The following is a 24,341-nucleotide window of genomic DNA, read 5'->3' as shown; positions in this document are numbered from 1 at the left end:
TCTAAAGTCCTTAGATGTAAAATACCAAGCAATATCCACAAACCCAAGAGTCTGAAAAGAACTCCCAACCGGTTTAGGAAAGGCCCACTAGTACCCTTGGACCACAAGGTAATCCATGTAGACAGGCCTAACAACCTGAACCCACGCTGGAAGGCTAAATGGTGAGTTTCCTGACCCCAGACAGGCAAGAAGAATGTAACTGACCCCAGACCTCCTACTCTCAAGCCTGAAGGGCTAAATTTTCAAAAATATCGACGAGTAGCACCCGAGAGTCAAAGACCATGGTATGACAAGGGGCAGTTTTTATTTTGAACAGAAGACAATCTCCAGAGATCCCTGCCAGATCGACCTCCCGACATCCTTGAATGAAACAACAACGGGAGCCTTGCAGCTCCAGGTAAAATGGCAGGGAGACCCTTGCACTCCACGCACTAGAGCAAACGAAACAGGACATGTCCACTCTTCTATAACAAATTACCCAACCCAAGACAGGAGGGAAGGAAACCTCGCCACAGCAAAAAGAATGTGACTAGGCTAACAGAGTCGTCATCTGGAGATACCGCAAGTAAGGACTCAAAACGTCCACTTAATCAGATACTAAACCTCTGGAAATCAATCATGTCCAGACTTCCAAATAATTAGAAAACCGCGGTTCCGAGTCCTCAGGGGACCTAGAACCCTCAATGACATCTGAAAAACTCGGTCACGCATCTCAAGCAATATCGCCAGCAAAAACCAACCTATATCGGAGCACACAACCCTCCTACCAGAAGCGTTGGAACTACGCCCCAGGCCCTAAACTTTGTTGTCCGGAGTCCATACCACTAGGGCTTTCCTTTTTTTTGTTTTGTTTTTTAAAACAAATAGGCTAATCAGCACCACAAGGGTGACATGAACCCAAGAAAACAGCAAGCACCCGACCAGTACCTGCCTGCTATAAGAGAACTTTCAGATCTGTCTATGGTCCAAGAAAAATCGACCCGAAGGCTCGATAATATGAACTAGAAAAACATAACCTCAGACTTAACCAAAGTGCTCAACTTCCGAGGAAGTGCCCATGCGACCACAAAATCTCAAGTATAAGTTCCAGAGAAAGAACGTTCTCAAAACGAAAGTTATATCAGCCCTGAGCTTTATACAAATACATCAAATACATCCTGTCCGTATCTAAAATAAAAGTAAGGCAGCACCCGCGGGTGAACGCCTCAGGGGAAAAAAAGGATACGCCCAACCAGACCAGCTGATCAGAAGGCTCCCTTCACCCAAGCTCACAACTGGAACCGACACATAAAATAAAGAAAAACTGAGACGATAAGGAGATTAGCTTCAACCCCAAAACGTCTATCCAGGTTGCCATCCGGCATCTAAGGCCTCAAATCCCTTGGCCCACTAGGACTGGGATCCTCTAGCAATGCCAAAACATGTTTTCGTAGGACACAAAGACGTGCTAACCTATAACGGAAGGCAAAATTATCCCTTGTCGGATCGACAAACTACTCCAGGCCCAAGGTTGGGGCCCCTGAAGCCTCAGAGGCCCCCCATTTCCCCAGGAGGCCGAACTGAATTGGGCAATCCCCCGCCCAGCGGGCCCTGGTTGACCGAACACGGACAGTATCTTAAAAATATTTCACTTGGGAGATACAAATGAGCCAAGGACGCAGATATGGCCATGCGGAACCGTGCCATAACCTCTGGAGGAAATAGGCCACCTTCCGGAGGAGTAAAAACCAAAGGGACACCTGCTTGCGTAGCAAAGGAAGTTTCTGGGAAACAAGCGTCACAGGACCTAGCATCCTCGGGGGCGGACGGCTCAACGCACTCTGAGGACCCTGAATCAAGAGAAGAGAGTACTCTGGAACTGCAATCGGAACATAACTGATGGGCATGGATAACCCAGGCCATTTCATATTAATCACAAGACACATTCTCCGCATAGGAGACATCCGTGTCCAAAATGTCAGAATCCTCCATCATGAGATTACAATAATTACAAACGGTAACTGACACCTTCTTTACACCCCCAATGACTGGGGCACTCACCACCTCCTGTGAACCAGACAAGCCACGAGCAGACTCTGTCGCCACACGGTCAGCATACGGAAGTGAAAAACAATGTAACCGCACCCGGTCACAAGGTGCACTGTGCAAGTAATAAAATGGTACGCAAATCTAAAAATCGCGCTAAATGAGGATAAGGCCGTTAATGTTCCGAAAAGCCATAAGCCTAAAGTATTACTACACCTCAGTAGATAGAACCACATATACATGATTAAAGTCCCCCTTGTTTAATAACCCCCCTTAAGGGATATTAACCCATGATTCCTTATTTTAAGATAAAAGCAGTTCCCCAGGGACCCTACCTTTACGTTAACATCACATTCACATAATTAAGTAAAATGAAACTATCTTATCAGAATCTACGCCGTGGAACAGGAACATGTCCCTTCAAGTGTGACAGACAGTAGCCTCGCTTCTGACATGGACTGAAGAAAGGCAGGCAGCGAAACTCGTCAAAGCTGATTGCCAAGGAGCTGTTAATCGGGATTGTTTCGCAGAAGGACTCTCCCCTGCATCTCCGGACTCTAACCTTCATCCATGCTCTCACTGAGAGGCTGACAGGACTACTTAAAACTCCAATCCCATTTTAAAAAGTACTACCCTCCCTAAGTGACTTAACTCGAACTTCTGACACTTCTCTGCCAACCTCCTGTGACGAAAGGCAAAGAATGACTGGGGGATGAGGGAAGTGTGGGAGGTATTTGAAGCCTTTGGCTGGGGTGTCTTTGCTTCCTCCTGGTGGCCAGGTTCTGAATTCCCAAAAGTAATGAATGCAGCTGTGGACTCTTCCTGTTTAAGAAGAAAATTGGGCTTTCATATATATATATATATATATATATATATATATATATATATATAGGCAAAAATAAGAATAGTTGAAATAAGAATTGTTGTGTATCAAAAGTGATAAAATAAGGAAACCCGATGTCCCAGCAAACTCACACCATTTTAATGGATTGCGGAGTCAAAACTTAAATTTTTAATATTTCACATACACAAATAAACCTAAATGATCAATTTCTCATATATATAATTTTAGCCAATTTTATGCTAAAATTAGCCAATATTAAAAATGTTGGGGAAAAAAAAATCCACAAATTATCACTAAATACATCTATGTTAAATTATGCTAATAATTTGTGCTTTGGCTAGCAGAAAATTGTCAATTAGAAATTATTACACTGCCCTCACCCGGCTACTTCATAATACCATCTGGCTGGCAAATTTTCTGTGGAGAACACCGATATAAATTAATGAATGAATGCATTAATTAATTAAAACATGCAAAGGTATATTCAATAGAGGCTTACATGTTGAAGTCTGTGCCAGTTTTTCCTTGGTCTTCAGAGCATGTGCTCTTTCTTCCTTGAGTCTCTCATCATCTTTTAATAGGGACACTAACTGTTTTGCTTTTTCTCGAACATTCACCCCCTGATCTTTTCCATCCCTGTCCACATACTGGAAATCTTTCAGTGTCTGAATAGCATATATGTTTTCTTTGCATTGCTGTGCCACTCTTTCAGAGCCGGTCTTAATCAAATACTCCATGAGCGTCATTGCCTATAGGGAAGACAGATTGCACGTGTCAGTTAAATCAAGCAAAACAAGTACATTTATACCTTACATTAATAAGACTATTATACATTGAGAAGTACCTACCCATTCAGCAAATCTTTACCTTACAGGGTCATTAAAAAGTAAATAAGCATAGCAGACTTTTTCAGTGTATATATATATATATACACACGTTAATTGTTCAAACATTAAATTGTATCATTTTATACACCCGGTCTGCATAGTCTCACTCACCCATAGCCCCCTGGTTGTATAGAGACTTAACCACTTAAGCCTCCACTGCCTGTCTGGGGACTACACTCCTGGATATTAACAGAAAAAGGAACAAGAGTACCGCAGCAGGAGCAGTACAAGGAGATCAGAAACAGATATCACCTCTAACCAAGTGTCTTATCTATACCTCATACTGGATGAGGTTGAATCACGAGTGGGCATTTATAGATATAATACAGTGAGTTTCCCCGGTATAAACGAGCTTCACTAGGAGTGCCCTCTTGTGCGCTTGTCGACCCTCTATCTTTTCAGAAACTACCTGGGGAGGATCTTTTCGAAGAGGGTACTCTCATTACTGGACGAAGCAGCCGAGACCAAAGGCACCAGGGAACTGTCACATAAGCTGTTATAGCCTGACACTGTTGTGGACTGCCTAATTAATATTCATCTTTGCTGGACTGGTCCTGCATCTAAGTGGTACGAGCAATAGACTTACTTGTGTCTACATTTATCAGTCTTACTTGTATATCTGCTATATATATATATATATATATATATATATATATATATATATATATATAGTCTCAGTATTACATCCCCTAGCGCTCACTCACACATATATATATATATATATATAACATAATTTATGTAAGAACTTACCTGATAAATTCATTTCTTTAATATTAGCAAGAGTCCATGAGCTAGTGACGTATGGGATATACATTCCTACCAGGAGGGGCAAAGTTTCCCAAACCTGAAAATGCCTATAAATACACCCCTCAACACACCCACATTTCAGTTTAATGAATAGCCAAGAAGTGGGGTGATCAGAAAAGAGCGAAAGCATCAAAAATAAGGAATTGGAATAATTGTGCTTTATACAAAAAAATCATAACCACCACAAAAAAGGGTGGGCCTCATGGACTCTTGCTAATATGAAAGAAATGAATTTATCAGGTAAGTTCTTACATAAATTATATTTTCTTTCATGTAATTAGCAAGAGTCCATGAGCTAGTGACATATGGGATAGTAGATACCCAAGATGTGGAACTTCCACGCAAGAGTCACTAGAGAGGGAGGGATAAAATAAAGACAGCCAATTCCGCTGAAAAAATAATCCACAACCCAAATCAAAAAGTTTTAATCTTATAATGAAAAAAACAAATTATAAGCAGAAGAATCAAACTGAAACAGCTGCCTGAAGTACTTTTCTACCAAAAACTGCTTCAGAAGAAGAAAACACATCAAAATGTAGAATTTAGTAAAAGTATGCAAAGAAGACCAAGTTGCTGCTTTGCAAATCTGATCAACAGAAGCTTCATTCCTAAAAGCCCAGGAAGTAGAAACTGACCTAGTAGAATGAGCCTTTATCCTTTGATGCAGGGACTTACTCGACTCTACATAAGCATGATGAATCAAAGACTTTAACCAAGATGCCAAGGAAATGGCAGAAGCCTTCTGACATTTCCTGGAACCAGAAAAGATAACAAATAGACTAGAAGTCTTTCTAAAACCTTTAGTAGCTTCAACATAATATTTCAAAGCTCTTACTACATCCAAAGAATGTAAAGATCTCTCCATAGAATTCTTAGGATTAGGACACAATGAAGGGACAACAATTTCTCTACTAATGTTGTTAGCATTCACAACCTTAGGTAAAAATTGAAATGAAGTCTGCAACACCGCCTTATCCTGATGAAAAATCAGAAAAGGAGATTCACAAGAAAGAGCAGATAACTCAGAAACTCTTCTAGAAGAAGAGATGGCCAAAAGGAACAACACTTTCCAAGAAAGTAATTTAATGTCCAAAGAATGCATAGGTTCAAACGGAGGAGCTTGAAGAGCCCCCAGAACCAAATTCAAACTCCAAGGAGGACAAATTGACTTAATGACAGGTTTTATACGAACCAAAGCTTGTACAAAACAATGAATATCAGGAAGATTAGCAATCTTTCCGTGAAAAAGAACAGAAAGAGCAGAGATTTGTCCTTTCAAGGAACTTGCAGACAAACCTTTATCCAAACCATCCTGAAGAAACTGTAAAATTCTCGGAATTCTAAAAGAATGCCAGGAAAAGTGATGAGAAAGACACCAAGAAATGTAAGTCTTCCAGACTTGGTAATAAATCTTTCTAGACACATACTTACGAGCCTGTATCATAGTATTAACCACTGAGTCAGAGAAACCTCTATGACTAAGAATCAAGCGTTCAATCTCCATACCTTTAAATATAATGATTTGAGATCCTGATGGAAAAATGGGCCTTGAGATAGAAGGTCTGGCCGTAACGGAAGTGTCCAAGGTTGGCAACTTGCCATCCGAACGAGATCCGCATACCAAAACCTGTGAGGCCATGCTGGAGCCACCAGCAATACAAACGAACGTTCCATTAGAATTTTGGAAATCACTTTTGGAAGAAGAACTAGAGGCGGAAAGATATAAGCAGGTTGATAATTCCAAGGAAGCGACAACGCGTCCACTGCTTCCGCCTGAGGATCCCTGGATCTGGACAGATACCTGGGAAGTTTCTTGTTTAGATGAGAGGCCATCAAATCTATTTCTGGAAGTCCCCACATTTGAACAATCTGAAGAAATACCTCTGGGTGAAGAGACCATTCGCCCGGATGTAACGTCTGGCGACTGAGATAATCCGCTTCCCAATTGTCTACACCTGGGATGTGAACCGCAGAGATTAGACAGGAGCTGGATTCCGCCCATACAAGTATCCAAGATACTTCTTTCATAGCCAGAGGACTGTGAGTCCCCCCTTGATGATTGAGATACGCCACGGTTGTGACATGGTCTGTCTGAAAACAAAAACGATTCTCTCTTCAGAAGAGGCCAGAACTGAAGAGCTCTGAAAATCGCACAGAGTTCCAAAATGTTGATTGGTAATTTCGCCTCCTGAAATTCCCAAACCCCCTGCGCTGTCAGAGATTCCCATACAGCTCCCCAACCTGAAAGACTCGCATCTGTTGAGATCACAGTCCAGGTTGGACGAACAAAAGAGGCCCCTTGAATTAGACGATGGTGATTCAACCACCAAGTCAGAGAAGATCGAACATTGGGATTTAAGGATATTAATTGTGATATCTTTGTATAATCCCTGCACCACTGGTTCAGCATACAAAGCTGGAGAGGTCTCATGTGAAAACAAGCAAAGGGGATCGCGTCCGATGCAGCAGTCATGAGACCTAGAATTTCCATGCACAAAGCTACCGAAGGGAATGATTGAGACTGAAGGTTTCGACAAGCTGAAACCAACTTCAGACGTTTCTTTTCTGTTAGAGACAAAGTCATGGACACTGAATCTATTTGAAAACCCAAAAAGGTTACCTTTGTCTGAGGAATCAAGGAACTCTTTGGTAAATTGATCCTCCAACCATGTCTTTGAAGAAACAACACAAGTTGATTCGTATGAGATTCTGCAGAATGTAAAGACTGAGCAAGTACCAAGATATCGTCCAAATAAGGAAATACCGCAATAACCTGTTCTTTGATTACAGAGAGAAGGGCACCGAGAACCTTTGAAAAGATCCTTGGAGCTGTTGCTAGGAAAAACGGAAGGGCAACAAACTGGTAATGCTTGTCTAGAAAAGAGAATCTCAGGAACTGATAGTGATCTGGATGAATTGGAATATGAAGATATGCATCCCGTAAGTCTATTGTAGACATATAATGCCCTTGCTGAACAAAAGGCAGAATAGTCCTTATAGTCACCATTTTGAATGTTGGTATCCTTACATAACTATTCAATATTTTTAGATCCAGAACTGGTCTGAAGGAATTCTCCTTCTTTGGTACAATGAATAGATTTGAGTAAAACCCCAGACCCCGTTACAGAACTGGAACTGGCAAAATTACCCCAGCCAACTCTAGGTCTGAAACACATTTCAGAAATGCCTGAGACTTCACTGGATTTACTGGAATGCGTGAGAGAAAAAAATCTTCTCACAGGCGGCCTTACCTTGAAACCTATTCTGTACCCTTGTGAAACAATGTTCTGAATCCAAAGACTGTGAATCGAATTGATCCAAATATCTTTGAAAAATCGTAACCTGCCCCCTACCAGCTGTGCTGGAATGAGGGCCGCACCTTCATGCGGATTTGGGAGCTGGTTTGGATTTATTCCAGACTGGAGAAGGTTTCTAATTGGAAACCATTCCTTTAGGGGAAGGGTCAGGCTTCTGTTCCTTATTCTGACGAAAGGAACGAAAACGATTAGCAGCCCTATATTTACCTTTAGATTTTTTGTCCTGAGGCAAAAAGGTTCCTTTCCCCCCAGTAACAGTTGAAATTATAGAATCCAACTGTGAACCAAATAATTTATTACCTTGGAAAGAAAGAGAAAGCAAAGTTGACTTAGAAGTCATATCTGCATTCCAAGATTTAAGCCATAAAGCTCTTCTAGCTAAAATAGCTAAAGACATATGCCTGACATCAATTCTAATGATCTCAAAAATGGCATCACAAATAAAGTTATTAGCATGTTGAAGAAGTTTAACAATGCTATGAGTATTATGGTCTGACACTTGTTGCGCTAAAGCCTCCAACCAGAAAGTGGAAGCTGCAGCAACATCAGCCAAAGAAATAGCAGGTCTAAGAAGATTACCTGAACATAAATAAGCTCTTCTTAGAAAGGATTCAAGCTTCCTATCTAAAGGATCCTTAAAGGAAGTACTATCCGCCGTAGGAATAGTAGTACGTTTAGCAAGAGTAGAGATAGCCCCATCAACTTTAGGGATTTTGTCCCAAAATTCTAATCTATCAGATGGCACAGGGTACAATTTCTTAAACCTTGGAGAAGGAGTAAATGAAGTACCCAGACTATTCCATTCCCTAGAAATTACTTCTGAAATAGCATCAGGAACTGGAAAAACTTCTGGAATAACTACATGAGGTTTAAAAACCGAATTTAAACGCTTAGTAGATTTAGTATCAAGAGGACTAGACTCCTCCATATCTAATGCAATCAACACTTCTTTAAGTAAAGAACGAATAAACTCCATCTTAAATAAATATGAAGATTTATCAGTGTCAATATCTGAAGCAGAATCTTCTGAACCAGATAGATCCTCATCAGAAACAGATAAGTCAGAATGATGGCGGTCACTTAAAAATTCATCTGAAATATGAGAAGTTTTAAAAGACCTTTTACGTTTACTGGAAGGAGGAATAACAGACAGAGCCTTCCTAATAGAATTAGAAACAAATTCTTTTACATTAACAGGGACATCCTGAACATTAGATGTTGAAGGAAAAACAACAAGTAAAGGATTATTACTAATGGAGACACTATCTGCGTTAGAAAGTTTATCATGACAACTAACACAAACTACAGCCGGAGGAACAGTTACCAAAAGTTTACAACAAATGCACTTAACTTTGGTAGAACCAACATCATGCAGCGTCTTTCCAGAAGTAGATTCTGATCCAGGGTCAGGTTGTGACATCTTGCAATATGTAATAGAAAAAACAACATATATAGCAAAATTATCAAATTCCTTAAATGACAGTTTCAGGAATGGGAAAAGATGCAAAATAAACAAGCCTCTAGCAACCAGAAGCAATGAAAAAGTGAGACTTAAATAATGTGAAAAAAGGTGGAGACCAGAATGACGCCCACATTTTTTGGCGCCAAGTATGACACCCACATTATTGGCGCCAAATAAAATGCCCATATTTTTTGGTGCCAAGTATGACGCCACATCCTCTGACGTCAAAAATGACGCCCACATTTTTTGACGCAAAAAAACGTCTAACACACATACGTCAAAAAATTACGCAACCACAAACAAACTTCCGGCATCAACTATGGCGCCGGAAATGACAGAATTTTGCGCCAAAAAAGTTAGCGCCAAGAATGACGCAATAAATTGAAGCATTTTCTGCCCCCGCGAACAGCCCGCAGGGAAAAAAGTAAATTGAAAATTTTTACGGTAAGGAAAAAATTATTTATTCTTATGCATTATCCCAAATAATGAAACTGACAGTCTGAATGAAGGAATACTGATTATCCTGAATCATGGCAAATATAAGTTTAAACACATATATTTAGAACTTTACATATAAAAGTGCCCAACCATAGCTTAGAGTGTCATAAATAAAATAAGACTTACTTACCCTAAGACACTCATCTACATATAGTAGATAGCCAAACCAGTACTGAAACGAGAATCAGTAGAGGTAATGGTATATAAGAGTATATCGTCGATCTGAAAAGGGAGGTAGGAGAAGAAATCTCTACGACCGATAACAGAGAACCTATGAAATAGATCCCCTAGAGGAAGACCATTGTATTCAAATAGGCAATACTCTCTTCACATCCCTCTGACATTCACTGTACTCTGAGAGGAAAACCGGGCTGCAGCCTGCTGCGAAGCGCATATCAACGTAGAATCTAGCACAAAGTTACTTCACAACCTCCATGGGAGGCAAAGTTTGTAAAACTGAATTGTGGGTGTGGTGAGGGGTGTATTTATAGGCATTTTGAGGTTTGGGAAACTTTGCCCCTCCTGGTAGGAATGTATATCCCATACATCACTAGCTCATGGACTCTTGCTAATTACATTAAATAAATAAATATAAATATATATATATATATATATATATATATATATATATATATATATATATATATATATATATATATATATATATATATATATATATATATATATATATATATATATATATAAATCCCCAAGAAAGGATAAGCAGTCTTACAAGCTTATGCAACTGCCAGGGTGCACTTTATCCAAAATTCAAAAGTCCCATCAAAAAGGCACTCACTGGTCTTCGTAAAAAAAACATAATTTATGCTTACCTGATAAATTTATTTCTCTTGTAGTGTATCCAGTCCACGGATCATCCATTACTTATGGGATATTAACTCCTCCCCAACAGGAAGTGCAAGAGGATTCACCCAGCAGAGCTGCTACATAGCTCCTCCCCTAACTGCCATTACCAGTCATTCGACCGAAAACATGCAGAGAAAGGAAAACCATAGGGTACAGTGGTGACTGTAGTTTAATGGAAAAATTACCTGCCTTAAAGTGACAGGGCGGGCCGTGGACTGGATACACTACAAGAGAAATAAATTTATCAGGTAAGCATAAATTATGTTTTCTCTTGTTAAGTGTATCCAGTCCACGGATCATCCATTACTTATGGGATACCAATACCAAAGCTAAAGTACACGGATGACGGGAGGGACAGGCAGGCTCTTTATACGGAAGGAACCACTGCCTGAAGAACCTTTCTCCCAAAAACAGCCTCCGAAGAAGCAAAAGTGTCAAATTTGTAAAATTTGGAAAAAGTATGAAGAGAAGACCAAGTTGCAGCCTTGCAAATCTGTTCAACAGAAGCCTCATTCTTAAAGGCCCAAGTGGAAGCCACAGCTCTAGTAGAATGTGCTGTAATTCTTTCAGGAGGCTGCTGTCCAGCAGTCTCATAGGCTAACCGTATTATGCTACGAAGCCAAAAGGAGAGAGAGGTAGCCGAAGCTTTTTGACCTCTCCTCTGACCAGAATAAACGACAAACAGGGAAGACGTTTGTCGAAAATCCTTAGTTGCCTGTAGATAAAATTTCAGGGCACGGACTACATCTAGATTGTGTAGCAGACGTTCCTTTTTCGAAGAAGGATTAGGACACAAAGATGTAACCACAATCTCTTGATTGATATTCCTGTTAGTGACCACCTTAGGTAGGAACCCAGGTTTAGTACGCAGAACTACCTTGTCTGAATGAAAAATCAGATAAGGAGAATCACAATGTAAGGCAGATAACTCAGAGACTCTTCGAGCCGAGGAAATGGCCATTAAAAACAGAACTTTCCAAGATAACAACTTGATATCAATGGAATGAAGGGGTTCAAACGGAACCCCCTGTAAAACATTAAGAACTAAGTTCAAACTCCATGGTGGAGCAACAATTTTAAACACAGGCTTGATCCTAGCTAAAGCCTGACAAAAAGCTTGAACGTCCGGAACTTCTGACAGACGTTTGTGTAAAAGAATGGACAGAGCTGAAATCTGTCCCTTTAAGGAACTAGCGGATAAACCCTTTTCTAAATCTTCTTGTAGAAAAGACAATATCCTCGGAATCCTAACCTTACTCCATGAGTAACTCTTGGATTCGCACCAATATAAGTATTTGCGCCATATCTTATGGTAAATCTTTCTGGTAACAGGCTTCCTAGCCTGTATTAAGGTATCAATAACTGACTCAGAAAAACCACGTTTTGATAAAATCAAGCGTTCAATTTCCAAGCAGTCAGCTTCAGAGAAATTAGATTTTGATGTTTGAAGGGACCCTGGATCAGATGGTCCTGTTTCAGAGGTAGCGACCAAGGTGGACAGGATGACATGTCCACTAGATCTGCATACCAAGTCCTGTGTGGCCATGCAGGCGCTATTAGAATCACTGATGCTCTCTCCTGTTTGATTCTGGCAATCAATCGAGGAAGCATCGGGAAGGGTGGAAACACATAAGCCATCCCGAAGGTCCAAGGTGCTGTCAAAGCATCTATCAGAACCGCTCCCGGATCCCTGGATCTGGACCCGTAACGAGGAAGCTTGGCGTTCTGTCGAGACGCCATGAGATCTATCTCTGGTTTGCCCCAACGTCGAAGTATTTGGGCAAAGACCTCCGGATGAAGTTCCCACTCCCCCGGATGAAAAGTCTGACGACTTAAGAAATCCGCCTCCCAGTTCTCCACTCCCGGGATGTGGATTGCTGACAGGTGGCAAGAGTGAGACTCTGCCCAGCGAATTATCTTTGATACTTCCATCATTGCTAGGGAGCTTCTTGTCCCTCCCTGATGGTTGATGTAAGCTACAGTCGTGATGTTGTCCAACTGAAACCTGATGAACCCCCGAGTTGTTAACTGGGGCCAAGCCAGAAGGGCATTGAGAACTGCTCTCAATTCCAGAATGTTTATTGGTAGGAGACTCTCCTCCTGATTCCATTGTCCCTGAGCCTTCAGAGAATTCCAGACAGCGCCCCAACCTAGTAGGCTGGCGTCTGTTGTTACAATTGTCCAGTCCGGCCTGTTGAATGGCATCCCCCTGGACAGATGTGGTCGAGAAAGCCACCATAGAAGAGAATTTCTGGTCTCTTGATCCAGATTCAGAGTAGGGGACAAGTCTGAGTAATCCCCATTCCACTGACTTAGCATGCACAATTGCAGCGGTCTGAGATGTAGACGTGCAAAGGGTACTATGTCCATTGCTGCTACCATTAAGCCGATCACCTCCATGCATTGAGCTACTGACGGGTGTTGAATGGAATGAAGGACACGGCATGCATTTTGAAGCTTTGTTAACCTGTCTTCTGTCAGGTAAATCTTCATTTCTACAGAATCTATAAGAGTCCCCAAGAAGGGAACTCTTGTGAGTGGAAAGAGAGAACTCTTCTTTTCGTTCACCTTCCATCCATGCGACCTTAGAAATGCCAGTACTAACTCTGTATGAGACTTGGCAGTTTGAAAGCTTGAAGCTTGTATCAGAACGTCGTCTAGGTACGGAGCTACCGCAATTCCTCGCGGTCTTAGTACCGCCAGAAGAGCACCCAGAACCTTTGTGAAGATTCTCGGAGCCGTAGCCAATCCGAATGGAAGAGCTACAAACTGGTAATGCCTGTCTAGAAAGGCAAACCTTAGATACCGGTAATGATCTTTGTGAATCGGTATGTGAAGGTAAGCATCCTTTAAATCCACTGTGGTCATGTACTGACCCTTTTGGATCATGGGTAAAATTGTCCGAATAGTTTCCATTTTGAACGATGGAACTCTTAGGAATTTGTTTAGGATCTTTAAATCCAAGATTGGCCTGAAAGTTCCCTCTTTTTTGGGAACCACAAACAGATTTGAGTAAAACCCTTGTCCTTGTTCCGACCGCGGAACCGGATGGATCACTCCCATTAATAAAAGATCTTGTACGCAGCGTAGAAACGCCTCTTTCTTTATTTGGTTTGTTGACAACCTTGACAGATGAAATCTCCCTCTTGGGGGAGAGAATTTGAAGTCTAGAAGGTATCCCTGAGATATGATCTCTAACGCCCAGGGATCCTGGACATCTCTTGCCCAAGCCTGGGCGAAGAGAGAAAGTCTGCCCCCCACTAGATCCGTTCCCGGATCGGGGGCCCTCGATTCATGCTGTCTTAGGGGCAGCAGCAGGTTTCCTGGCCTGCTTGCCCTTGTTCCAGGACTGGTTAGGTCTCCAGCCTTGTCTGTAGCGAGCAACAGCTCCTTCCTGTTTTGGTGCAGAGGAAGTTGATGCTGCTCCTGCTTTGAAATTACGAAAGGAACGAAAATTAGACTGTCTAGCCTTAGGTTTGGCTCTGTCTTGAGGCAGGGCATGGCCTTTACCTCCTGTAATGTCAGCAATAATTTCTTTCAACCCGGGCCCGAAAGGTATATTAAGCAATTTAGATTTAGAAGTAACGTCAGCTGACCAGGATTTTAGCCACAGTGCTCTGCGTGCCTGAATGGCGAATCCGGAATTCTTAGCCGTAAGTTTAGTTAAATGTACTACGGCATCTGAAATAAATGAGTTAGCTAACTTAAGGGCTTTAAGCTTGTGTGTAATCTCATCTAATGGAGCTGATTTAAGTGTCTCTTCCAGAGACTCAAACCAAAATGCTGCTGCAGCCGTGACAGGCGCAATGCATGCAAGAGGTTGCAATATAAAACCTTGTTGAACAAACATTTTCTTAAGGTAACCCTCTAACTTTTTATCCATTGGATCTGAAAAGGCACAGCTATCCTCCACCGGGATAGTGGTACGCTTAGCTAAAGTATAAACTGCTCCCTCCACCTTAGGGACCGTTTGCCATAAGTCCCGTGTGGTGGCGTCTATTGGAAACATCTTTCTAAATATCGGAGGGGGTGAGAACGGCACACCGGGTCTATCCCACTCCTTAGTAACAATTTCAGTAAGTCTCTTAGGTATAGGAAAAACGTCAGTACTCACCGGTACCGCAAAATATTTATCCAACCTACACATTTTCTCTGGTATTGCAACTGTGTTACAATCATTCAGAGCCGCTAACACCTCCCCTAGTAATACACGGAGGTTTTCCAGCTTAAATTTAAAATTTGAAATATCTGAATCCAGTTTGTTTGGATCAGAACCGTCACCCGCAGAATGAAGCTCTCCGTCCTCATGTTCTGCAAATTGTGACGCAGTGTCTGACATGGCCCTAATATTATCAGCGCACTCTGTTCTCACCCCAGAGTGATCACGCTTACCTCTTAGTTCTGGTAATTTAGCCAAAACTTCAGTCATAACAGTAGCCATATCCTCTAATGTGAATTGTAATGGCCCCCCAGATGTACTCGGCGCTACAATATCACGCACCTCCCGAGCGGGAGATGCAGGTACTGACACGTGAGGCGAGTTAGTCGGCATAACTCTCCCCTCGTTGTTTGGTGAAATATGTTCAATTTGTACAGATTGACTTTTATTTAAAGTAGCATCAATACAGTTAGTACATAAATTTCTATTGGGCTCCACTTTGGCTTTAGCACATATAGCACAGATATCTTCCTCTGAATCAGACATGTTTAACACACTAGCAAATAAACTAGCAACTTGGAAATACTTTTCAAGTAATTTACTATAATATGAAAACGTACTGTGCCTATAAGAAGCACAGAAAAAGTTATGACAGTTGAAAATTAATAAACTGAAAAGTTATAGCATCAAATCTTTGTAAAAAACACAATTTTAGCAAAGGATTGCTCCCATTAGCAAAGGATAACTAACCCTGATAGCAGAAAAAAAAAAAAAAATACAGAAATAAACGTTTTTTTTATCACAGTCAACTACAATCTCACAGCTCTGCTGTGAGTGATTACCTCCCTCAAAACAAGTTTTGAAGACCCCTGAGTTCTGTAGAGATGAACCGGATCATGCAGGGAAGACAATAAACATCTGACTGAATTTTTTGATGCGTAGCAAAAGCACCAAAAAAGGTCCCTCCCCCTCACACATAACAGTGAGAGAGATCAGTAAACTGTCATAAATTAAATAAAACGACTGCCAAGTGGAAAAAAATAGTGCCCAAAACATTTTTTCACCCAGTACCTCAGAAAATTAAACGATTTTACATGCCAGCAAAAAACGTTTAACATTAATAAATTGAGTGTTATTAAAAAGCCTGTTGCTAGTCCCTGCAAATTAGGCTAAAGTTTTATGCATACAGTATAATTCCAGTGAAGTGCCATTCCCCAGAATACTGAAGTGTAAAATATACATACATGACAGCCTGATACCAGTTGCTGCTACTGCATTTAAGGCTGAGTTTACATTATATCGGTATGGCAGAATTTTCTCATCAATTCCATTGTCAGAAAATAATAAGCTGCTACATACCTCTTTGCAGATTAATCTGCCCGCTGTCCCCTGATCTGAAGTTTACCTCTCCTCAGATGGCCGAGAAACAGCAATATGATCTTAACTACTCCGGCTAAAATCATAGAAAAACTCAGGTAGATTCTTCTTCAAATTCTACCAGAGAAGGAATAACACACTCCGGTGCTATTATAAAATAACAAACTTTTGATTGAAGGTATGAAACTAAGTATAATCACCACAGTCCTCTCACACATCCTATCTATTTGTTGGGTGCAAGAGAATGACTGGTAATGGCAGTTAGGGGAGGAGCTATGTAGCAGCTCTGCTGGGTGAATCCTCTTGCACTTCCTGTTGGGGAGGAGTTAATATCCCATAAGTAATGGATGATCCGTGGACTGGATACACTTAACAAGAGAAATAACTTATTTCAGCTCAGGTCTATGATTCTCTATTTCAAATGCGCAAGTAGCATAAGAGTTGCGCATGCGCATTGCAATTAGTGAGTTCAGAGCACGGGAGCGTGCAGGTACTTTTTAACATGGAGCACATGGTGAGCTGATGATTCGCTAAAATGTATGTCAATCGAAGCAGTAGCTTAGAAAATTTTAGAGAAGCTGAATATAAAACTAACGTTACCGTTACGTTTTTAAAATTAAAAAAGCATATTGATATGTTTAAAAGTTTTTTGGACCTCTGTCGAGAAATTCCTCGCTAAGCTATTCGACCCCACATTTAAACTCACACCCATGATATTTTACATTTGCGCTTGGGTCTGTGGTTAAATAAAACTAAGGCAGCACCATCCCCAGATTTGCCTAAATGGGGCAAAATCCCTAATTTCAAGAAAATGGAAATCTGCTATCCCTAGAAGAATATTTTTATTTCAAAACAAACAAACTAGATTTGTTTCACAACATTAAACCTTATTGAGATACAATCATTTCACAAAATGTATTATCAAACTGACTAGCGTTTACTACTCCCACAACCCAATAGCACATGCAGACATCCTATCCCCCCTTAATCCCTCCCCTTTCCTAACTATCCTCTTCTTAGACCGGTTACTAACTCTCCTTCTCTACCTCCTATCCTTTTTCCTTTCCTATTTCTCTCAACTTACTTATAACCAACAGAATTCTCCAAGTAGAATTTGCCTTTCAATTAAGATGTCATTCTATGCCTTTATGTTGTTTCAGTATTATAAATGCCGTCTCTTGCTATTGTTCTTTTATTATTAAGTATGGAGAAACCTGAATCATAATGGCATTAGGCCCCATGATGCCTAATAAGTTGAGATATGCATCACCTTTCTGTAATACCTATTATTGCTGGCTGTTCTATATGTTCATAAAACATTAATAATAAAAATCCTGAAGATCATAACATTTGAAAACTATGCTTTTTTGGGGCCAAATATGTCAATGTGGGATCGATTTTAAAAATCCAAATTATATTGAATTATGTAGCCCATCTATACCATTTTAAAATGAAAAAATGTTTGTGCTGCTACTACAAGTGGTACAAACATTATAGGGCTTAGAATAAAGCAAACTATGAGTAAACACAGATGGTTTAGTATTATTCCAATTTAGTAACATGAAGTATTAAATATTGACTTTTGAGTAATGTTGAGAACCTGTTTAAGCTAAATAACCAGATTTCTTCTAGAACAGCTAAAATAAGTTCTGACTTATTTCTGCAGTGATATTATGTGTGAGGGTGTGCTCTTGTTTACATCCCACACTGTCCTTTGTTGACAGCTTGAACAGCTTCAAGTTCCTGGGGGTGGAAGAATTTTATGTTTAACTTTTTGTCCAACTTGAACACTGCAACATCAAGTACAAGGCCCAGCCACCAATTGTTTATCTTTGGTAGAATAGGGAACGGTTTAATTGGCGATGGGCACAATTTTGATGTCCATGGATTAGGATTTCTAAAACAGTCTACTGGTACAAAACTGGAATAATCTCGTTTGCCCAATTGCAATGGATTTGACAAATCGAGGTTGAAGGAATTTCTCAGCTTCCGCTATGGTTTCTGTAGAACAGGAATAAAAAGTAATTCCTTTGATATTTGATCTACAATAATCATACATTTCGAAAGTGGTTACAATGTGATTGGTTACTGCTGTAGACTTGCTTTTGCCATCAAATGTTTCACCGTCTCGCCTACACCGTCACATGGTACTTTGCCATGTGAGGTGGCAAAGACGTGCCACTCCCCTTTCAAACCAAAGTCATAATTAAGGTGGCAAAGGTTTATTAAGGTTTTCCTATTCTTACAATGTTGCAGAGCCATCTGAAAAGTAAATGAATTTAACTATGTGTGATGACTTTATATGCTGGATAACCTGTTTCTGAAAAGAATAGCTTTCACTTTCTATTTTACCTTCAGACAAAGTATATGACAAAAGGGGGGGCGAGTAGCATGAGTTGATACAGTGGTAAGGCTGGAGCTTATCTTGCATGACAAATGAAAAGTTTTCTAAGAAATCGAACATGATGATGCACTCATTTTTAGGTTTTTTGTGCATTTAAATATTTGGATTGCTTTTTTTCATTAAAAGGGTATATAGAGAGACCTAATTCAATTGTATTGGTCCCACATTGACATAAATGGCCCTAAAAAGAATATTTTTCAAATGTTATGATTTTTAGGACTTTTTATATATTTATTTTTTTGAGTAGACAGCTGATTTTCTTTCCACACATACTACTCATGGGAATATACCACAGGAAAAAATCAAGTTGTTACTAGCAGTCCTTCAATTAACTGTAAAGGCCTAAATATGTAGAAATGGAGGTTTGTTTAGTCATATTTAGACAGCCATAGAGTAACAAAGACTCAACAAATCACAGAACTTAATTATAACATTAGAAGCAGGTGATGAATGAGCTTTGCAAAGACACCATGTGCAGCTGTATAACTCTTATAGAAAAAAAAAAAACGCAAAAAAGAAAAAGAAAGCAGCCGCACAACAAGACCAAATGAAAGATTAAAATATAACAGCATAAAAAATAGAATATACAGGTGAGGAGCCCCTTTGCAAACCTTACGTGTTTCGTACCTCTTATTGGCACTTAATCATAGGATACAAGGTTCAGTCACTGACCGTGTATTTAAAAAGGTACAGCAACCATTCAAAGATGAATAAAATCAATTAAGTTAAAAACAATTCATGGTGTTATAAATATCACAGAGCGGATCACAAAAGATACAAAAGGCAAACACATTAAGATTCTTGACTACAGAAACTAAATATTCACAGTAACATACTATCGAGCAGTCTAGTGAATAAATGACATAATTATATGAATTATCCACAGTGTATCCATATTAATCTAGTGTTCATCACACATTTAAAAAAAAAAATATGGACAATACAAAAAAATGCCCTGAAAAGGTGGTTTAATGCTATTTACCTATATCTTACAAGAAAGTTTTTATAAACATCTAAATATTTGGGGGTTTGTTCAAGAAAAGTGATAGGAATTACTACCCAATTTGTTAACATTTTTTTTTAAATTTTACATGGAATGACTCTGGGAAGGAGACAGACACACTGACAAATAATGGACAGTAAGTTGTAAAAATTCAGAACCCCAATTATAAATTGGCCCTTACACACATTCTTTCAATAGAGCTAAACATTTTAAGTGATATTATAACAACTGTAAATTAAAAATATTTGGCACTTTATATAGTTTTCTCATCAATCAGTATAAACAGGTCAGGAATTACATAATATTGTCTTGCAGTTAAGCCAGCATATTTGAAACCTACAAACTGTTAAACCACAACAACCACATATTCTCTACAATAAATTAGGCAAAACTGCTATTGTGGTGAATACTTTCATATTTGCAGGTAAGGATAGCTAATGGATGATGTGCTCAATGGTCAGAGCTCCAAAACTGCTTATTTAGACCATGTGACCAATGGGGACTGAGCAAAGCTGAGGATATGTTATTGTGTGCTGGCTCAAACTAATTTGAATTTCCTGAACTTTTTAAATTTCTGGGAGTTTTCTTTCTAACATCCATAAGGATTTTGTATGTTTAGGGACCTCTATGTTCTGTTTAATCAGTTTTATCTTTGGACAGTATTGCAACAATATTTTTCTGTATGACAGTGAATATTTTTAGAGAAAAAACAAAAATGTATGCTTACCTGATAAATGTATTTCTTTCCGGATATGAAGAGTCCATGACATCATCAATTACTAGTGGGAATATCACTCCTGGCCAGCAGGAGGAGGCAAAGAGCACCACAGCAAAGCTGTTAAGTGTCACTCCCCTACCCATAATCCCCATTCGACCGAAAGCAAAATGAAAAAAAAAAAAATAATAACACAAAGATTAGTCACAAAGAACTATCTTAAAAAAAAGGTGGGGTCGTGGACTCTCCATATCTGGACATAAGTTTATCAGGTAAGCATAAATTTTGTTTTCTTTTCTAAGATATGGAGAGCCCACGACGTCATCAATTAGTAGTGGGAACCAATACTCAAGCTAGAGGACACAGATGACTAGGGAGGGATAACAAGACAGGCAGACCTAAACAGAAGGCACCACCGCTTGAAGAACCTTTCTCCCAAAAGAAACCTCAGCCGAGGCAAAAATATCAAGTTTAGAAAATTTGGAAAAAGTATGCAGAGAGCACAAAGTTGCAGCCTTGCAAATCTGTTCCACAGAAGCTTCATTTTTGAAAGCCCAAGAAGAGGAGACAGCCCTCATGGAATAAGCCGTAATTCTGACCAGCAGTCTCATAAGCAAAACGAATTATACTTCTCAATCAGAGAGAAAGAGAAGTAACAGTAGCTTTCTGACATTTACGCTTTCCAGAGAAACAAACAAACAGGGCAGGGGACTGGTGAAAATCCTTAGTCGCCTGTAGGTAGAATTTCAGAGCACGCACAACATCCAAGTTGTACAACAAACATTCCTTATGAGAAGAAAGATTAGGACAGAGAGAAGGAACAACAATTTCCTGATTAATATTTCTATCTGAAACCACTTAAGGAAGAAAACCCAACTTAGTACAAAGAACCACCTTATCTGCATGGAAAATAAGGTAAAGCGAATCACACTGCAAAGCCGAGAGTTCTGAGACTCTCTGTGCAGAAGAAATAACAATAAGAAACAAAAACTTTGAAGATAACTTAATATCTATGGAATACAAAGGCGCAAATGGAGCCTGCTGCAAAACTTTAAGAACAAGGTTAAGGCTCCGATGAGGAGTAACAGACTTAAAAACAGGCCTGATTCTGACCAGGGGCTGACAAAAGGATTGCACATCTGGCACGTCCGCCAGACGCCTGTGCAACAAAATAGATAATGCAGAAATCTGACCCTTCAGATAACTCGTGGACAATGCTTTCTCCAGACCTTTCTGGAGAAAAGACAAAATCCTAGCAATCCTGACTCTACTCCAAGATTCGTACCAATAAAGGTATTTATACCATACCTTATGGAAAATCTTTCTAGTAACAGGCTTGCAAGTCTGAATCATGGTCTCAATAACCAACTCAGAAAAAGCATGCTTAGACAGAACTAAGCGTTCAATCTCCAAGCAGTCAGCTTCAGAGAAACAAGATTTGGATGAAGGAATGAACCCTGAGTTAGAAGGTCCTTCCTTAGAGGCAGCCTCCAAGGTGGAAGAGATGACATCTTCATTAGGTCTGCATACCAGATCCTGCAAGGCCACGCAGGAGCTATTAGAATTACCGACGCTGGGGACATGATGCGCTACATCGTATCATGACCGTCTGCACTATAATAAATTGACCCCTATAAGTTTTCACTTGATTGCTACAAAAAGCAAAGCATCGGATGTGTGCTGTATATAATAATTTCTTTTATTTTAATATTTATTAATAGGTGTACAATATGATATGATTGAATGGTGTTTTGTTACATTGAGATCTGATAAATATTTAAATCAAAAAGTGTGTTGTACAATATCATGCAATTTATATTATCAAATTCTTGCATAGTTCATGCAAGCTTATATAGTACTCTTAGAATTTCCAAATGATTATTTACAAGTAGTAAAAGTTTTATGCAGTTATAATCAACAGCTGTCAATTAATTTATTAAAAATTATTTATGATTTGTACCAATATTTACAAGCATGCTTGAAAAGATGTTCTATATTACTTATAATTTACTGTAAGGGTGTGGATATTTTATTCATTTTTACTCAAATAAAAAATACTCTGAAAAAGAATTACCAACGCTCTATCCAGACTGAAATCCCAAGGGACCGACAAAGCATCTATAAGGGCGGCATGCGAATCGCTCGACCTTGAACCATACTTTGGAAGCTTGGCGTTCTGCCGAGACGCCATCAGATACAACTCCGGAATCCCCCATTTGAGGGTTAACCTGGAAAACACCTCCGATGGAGTGCCCACTCCCCGGGATGAAATGTCAGTCTGCTCAGGAAGTCCGCTTCCCAGATGGCCACACCTGGAATGTGGATGACAGAAAAACAGCAATAGTGAGCTTTCACCTACTGAACAATCCGAGCCACCTGCTTCATGGCTAAGAAACTCTGAGTTCCTCCCTGGTGATTGACATAAACCACAGACATTATGTTTTCTGACTGGAACCTGATAAACTGGGCTGAGGACAACTGAGGCCAAGCCAATAGAGCATTGTAAATCGCTCTCAACTCCAAGATGTTGATGGGAAGAGCAGACTCCTCCTGAGTCCAAAGGCCCTGAGCTTTTAACAAGTTCCAGACTGCTCCCCAGTTCAGTAGGCTGGAGTCCGTGGTCACGATCACCCAGGAAGGTCTCCGAAAGCATGTACCCTGAGACAGATGTTCCTTATAAATCCACCACTGGAGAGAGAGTTGACGACTGATCTTACCCTATTCTCTGAGATATATCTGCATGGTCGCAAATTCAATTATCTGAGCATGCACAACTGGGGAGCTCTCAAATGGAATCGAACAAAAAAATTTCCATGGAAGCCACCATCAGACCGATTACCTCCATACATTGAGCCATTGAAAAATGAGCAGTAACGTGAAGAGAGGCAAGAGGAATTTTTTTGGTTTTTCCTGACCTCTGTCAGAAAAATCTTCATCAATAGAGAATCTATTAGGGTCCCTAAGTACACTACATTTTGTAGCAGGGGAAAGGGAGTTTTTTTCCAGATTCACATTCCATCCGTGGGAACGAAGAAAAGACAACAATATCTCTGTGTGAGATTTTGCTTGTTGAAAAGATGGCGACTGAACCAATATGTCATCCAGGTAGGGTGCCACAGCAATTCAACGAGAACGGATCACTGCCAAAAGAGCCCCCAGAACCTTTGAAAAAATTCTGAGAGCTGTGGCTAGACCAGATGGAAGGGCCACGAACTGGAAATGTTTGTCCAGAAAGGCAAATCTCAGGAATCTTTGATGGTCCCTGTGAATAGGAACATAAAGATGCGTATCTTTAGGTCTATGGTTGTCATGAACTAACCTCTTGTACTAAAGGAAGAATGGATGTATAGTCTCCATCTTGAAGGATGGAACTTTTAGAAACTTGTTTAGACACTTCAAGTCTAGAATGGGATGGAAAGTTCACTCTTTTTTGGGAACCACAAATATGTTGGAGTAGAACCCGAGACCCTGTTCCTGCACTGGAACTATAACTCCCAGGGAGGAAAGATGTTGTTTACATTTCAAGAAAGCCTCTCTCCTTATCTGGTCTGCAGATAATCTTGAGAGATGGAATCTGTCTCTGGGAGGAAAAGTCTTCAATTCCAATTTGTAACCCTGGGATACAATGTCCACAGTCCAGGGATCTGGGAAATCTCGTATCCAGGCTTGAAACAACTGAGAATGTCTGCCCCCCACCTGATCAGATCCCAGATCGGGGGCAAACCCTTCATGCTGATTTGGAATCAGCTGCGCGTTTTTTCTATGATTGTTTCCCCTTGTTCCAAGACTGATTGGGTTTCCAAGAAGAATTGGATTGTTCCTGCTTGGAAGAAGAAGGGGAAGGCTTTCCTCTGAAGTTACGTCCTTTAGGCCTATTCTTATCTTGAAGTAGAAAAGACCCTTTTACACCCATAATATCAGAGATAATTTCTGCCAAACTGGGTCCAAACAAGGGTTTGCCCTTGTAAGGAATCGC

General features: G+C 40.1%; 1 protein-coding gene across 7 annotated transcripts in view; it reads right to left on the bottom strand.

The window, feature by feature from the left end:
* Nucleotides 1–24,341, bottom strand: part of EPN1 (epsin 1) — a 315,777-nt gene that overhangs the window by 164,772 nt on the left and 126,664 nt on the right. For all 7 annotated transcript variants that reach the window (XM_053690619.1, XM_053690620.1, XM_053690622.1 and 4 more), the window contains exon 5: nt 3,369–3,618. In XM_053690619.1, the coding sequence (XP_053546594.1) occupies nt 3,369–3,618 (250 nt within the window). The remainder of the gene's footprint in view (nt 1–3,368; nt 3,619–24,341) is intronic.

This window comes from Bombina bombina, chromosome 8 (genome assembly GCF_027579735.1).
Source record: "Bombina bombina isolate aBomBom1 chromosome 8, aBomBom1.pri, whole genome shotgun sequence".
In the NCBI taxonomy this organism is placed as follows: domain Eukaryota; kingdom Metazoa; phylum Chordata; class Amphibia; order Anura; family Bombinatoridae; genus Bombina; species Bombina bombina.
Note: the sequence above shows the minus strand (reverse complement) of the source record. Positions and strands in the feature narration are given on the sequence as shown.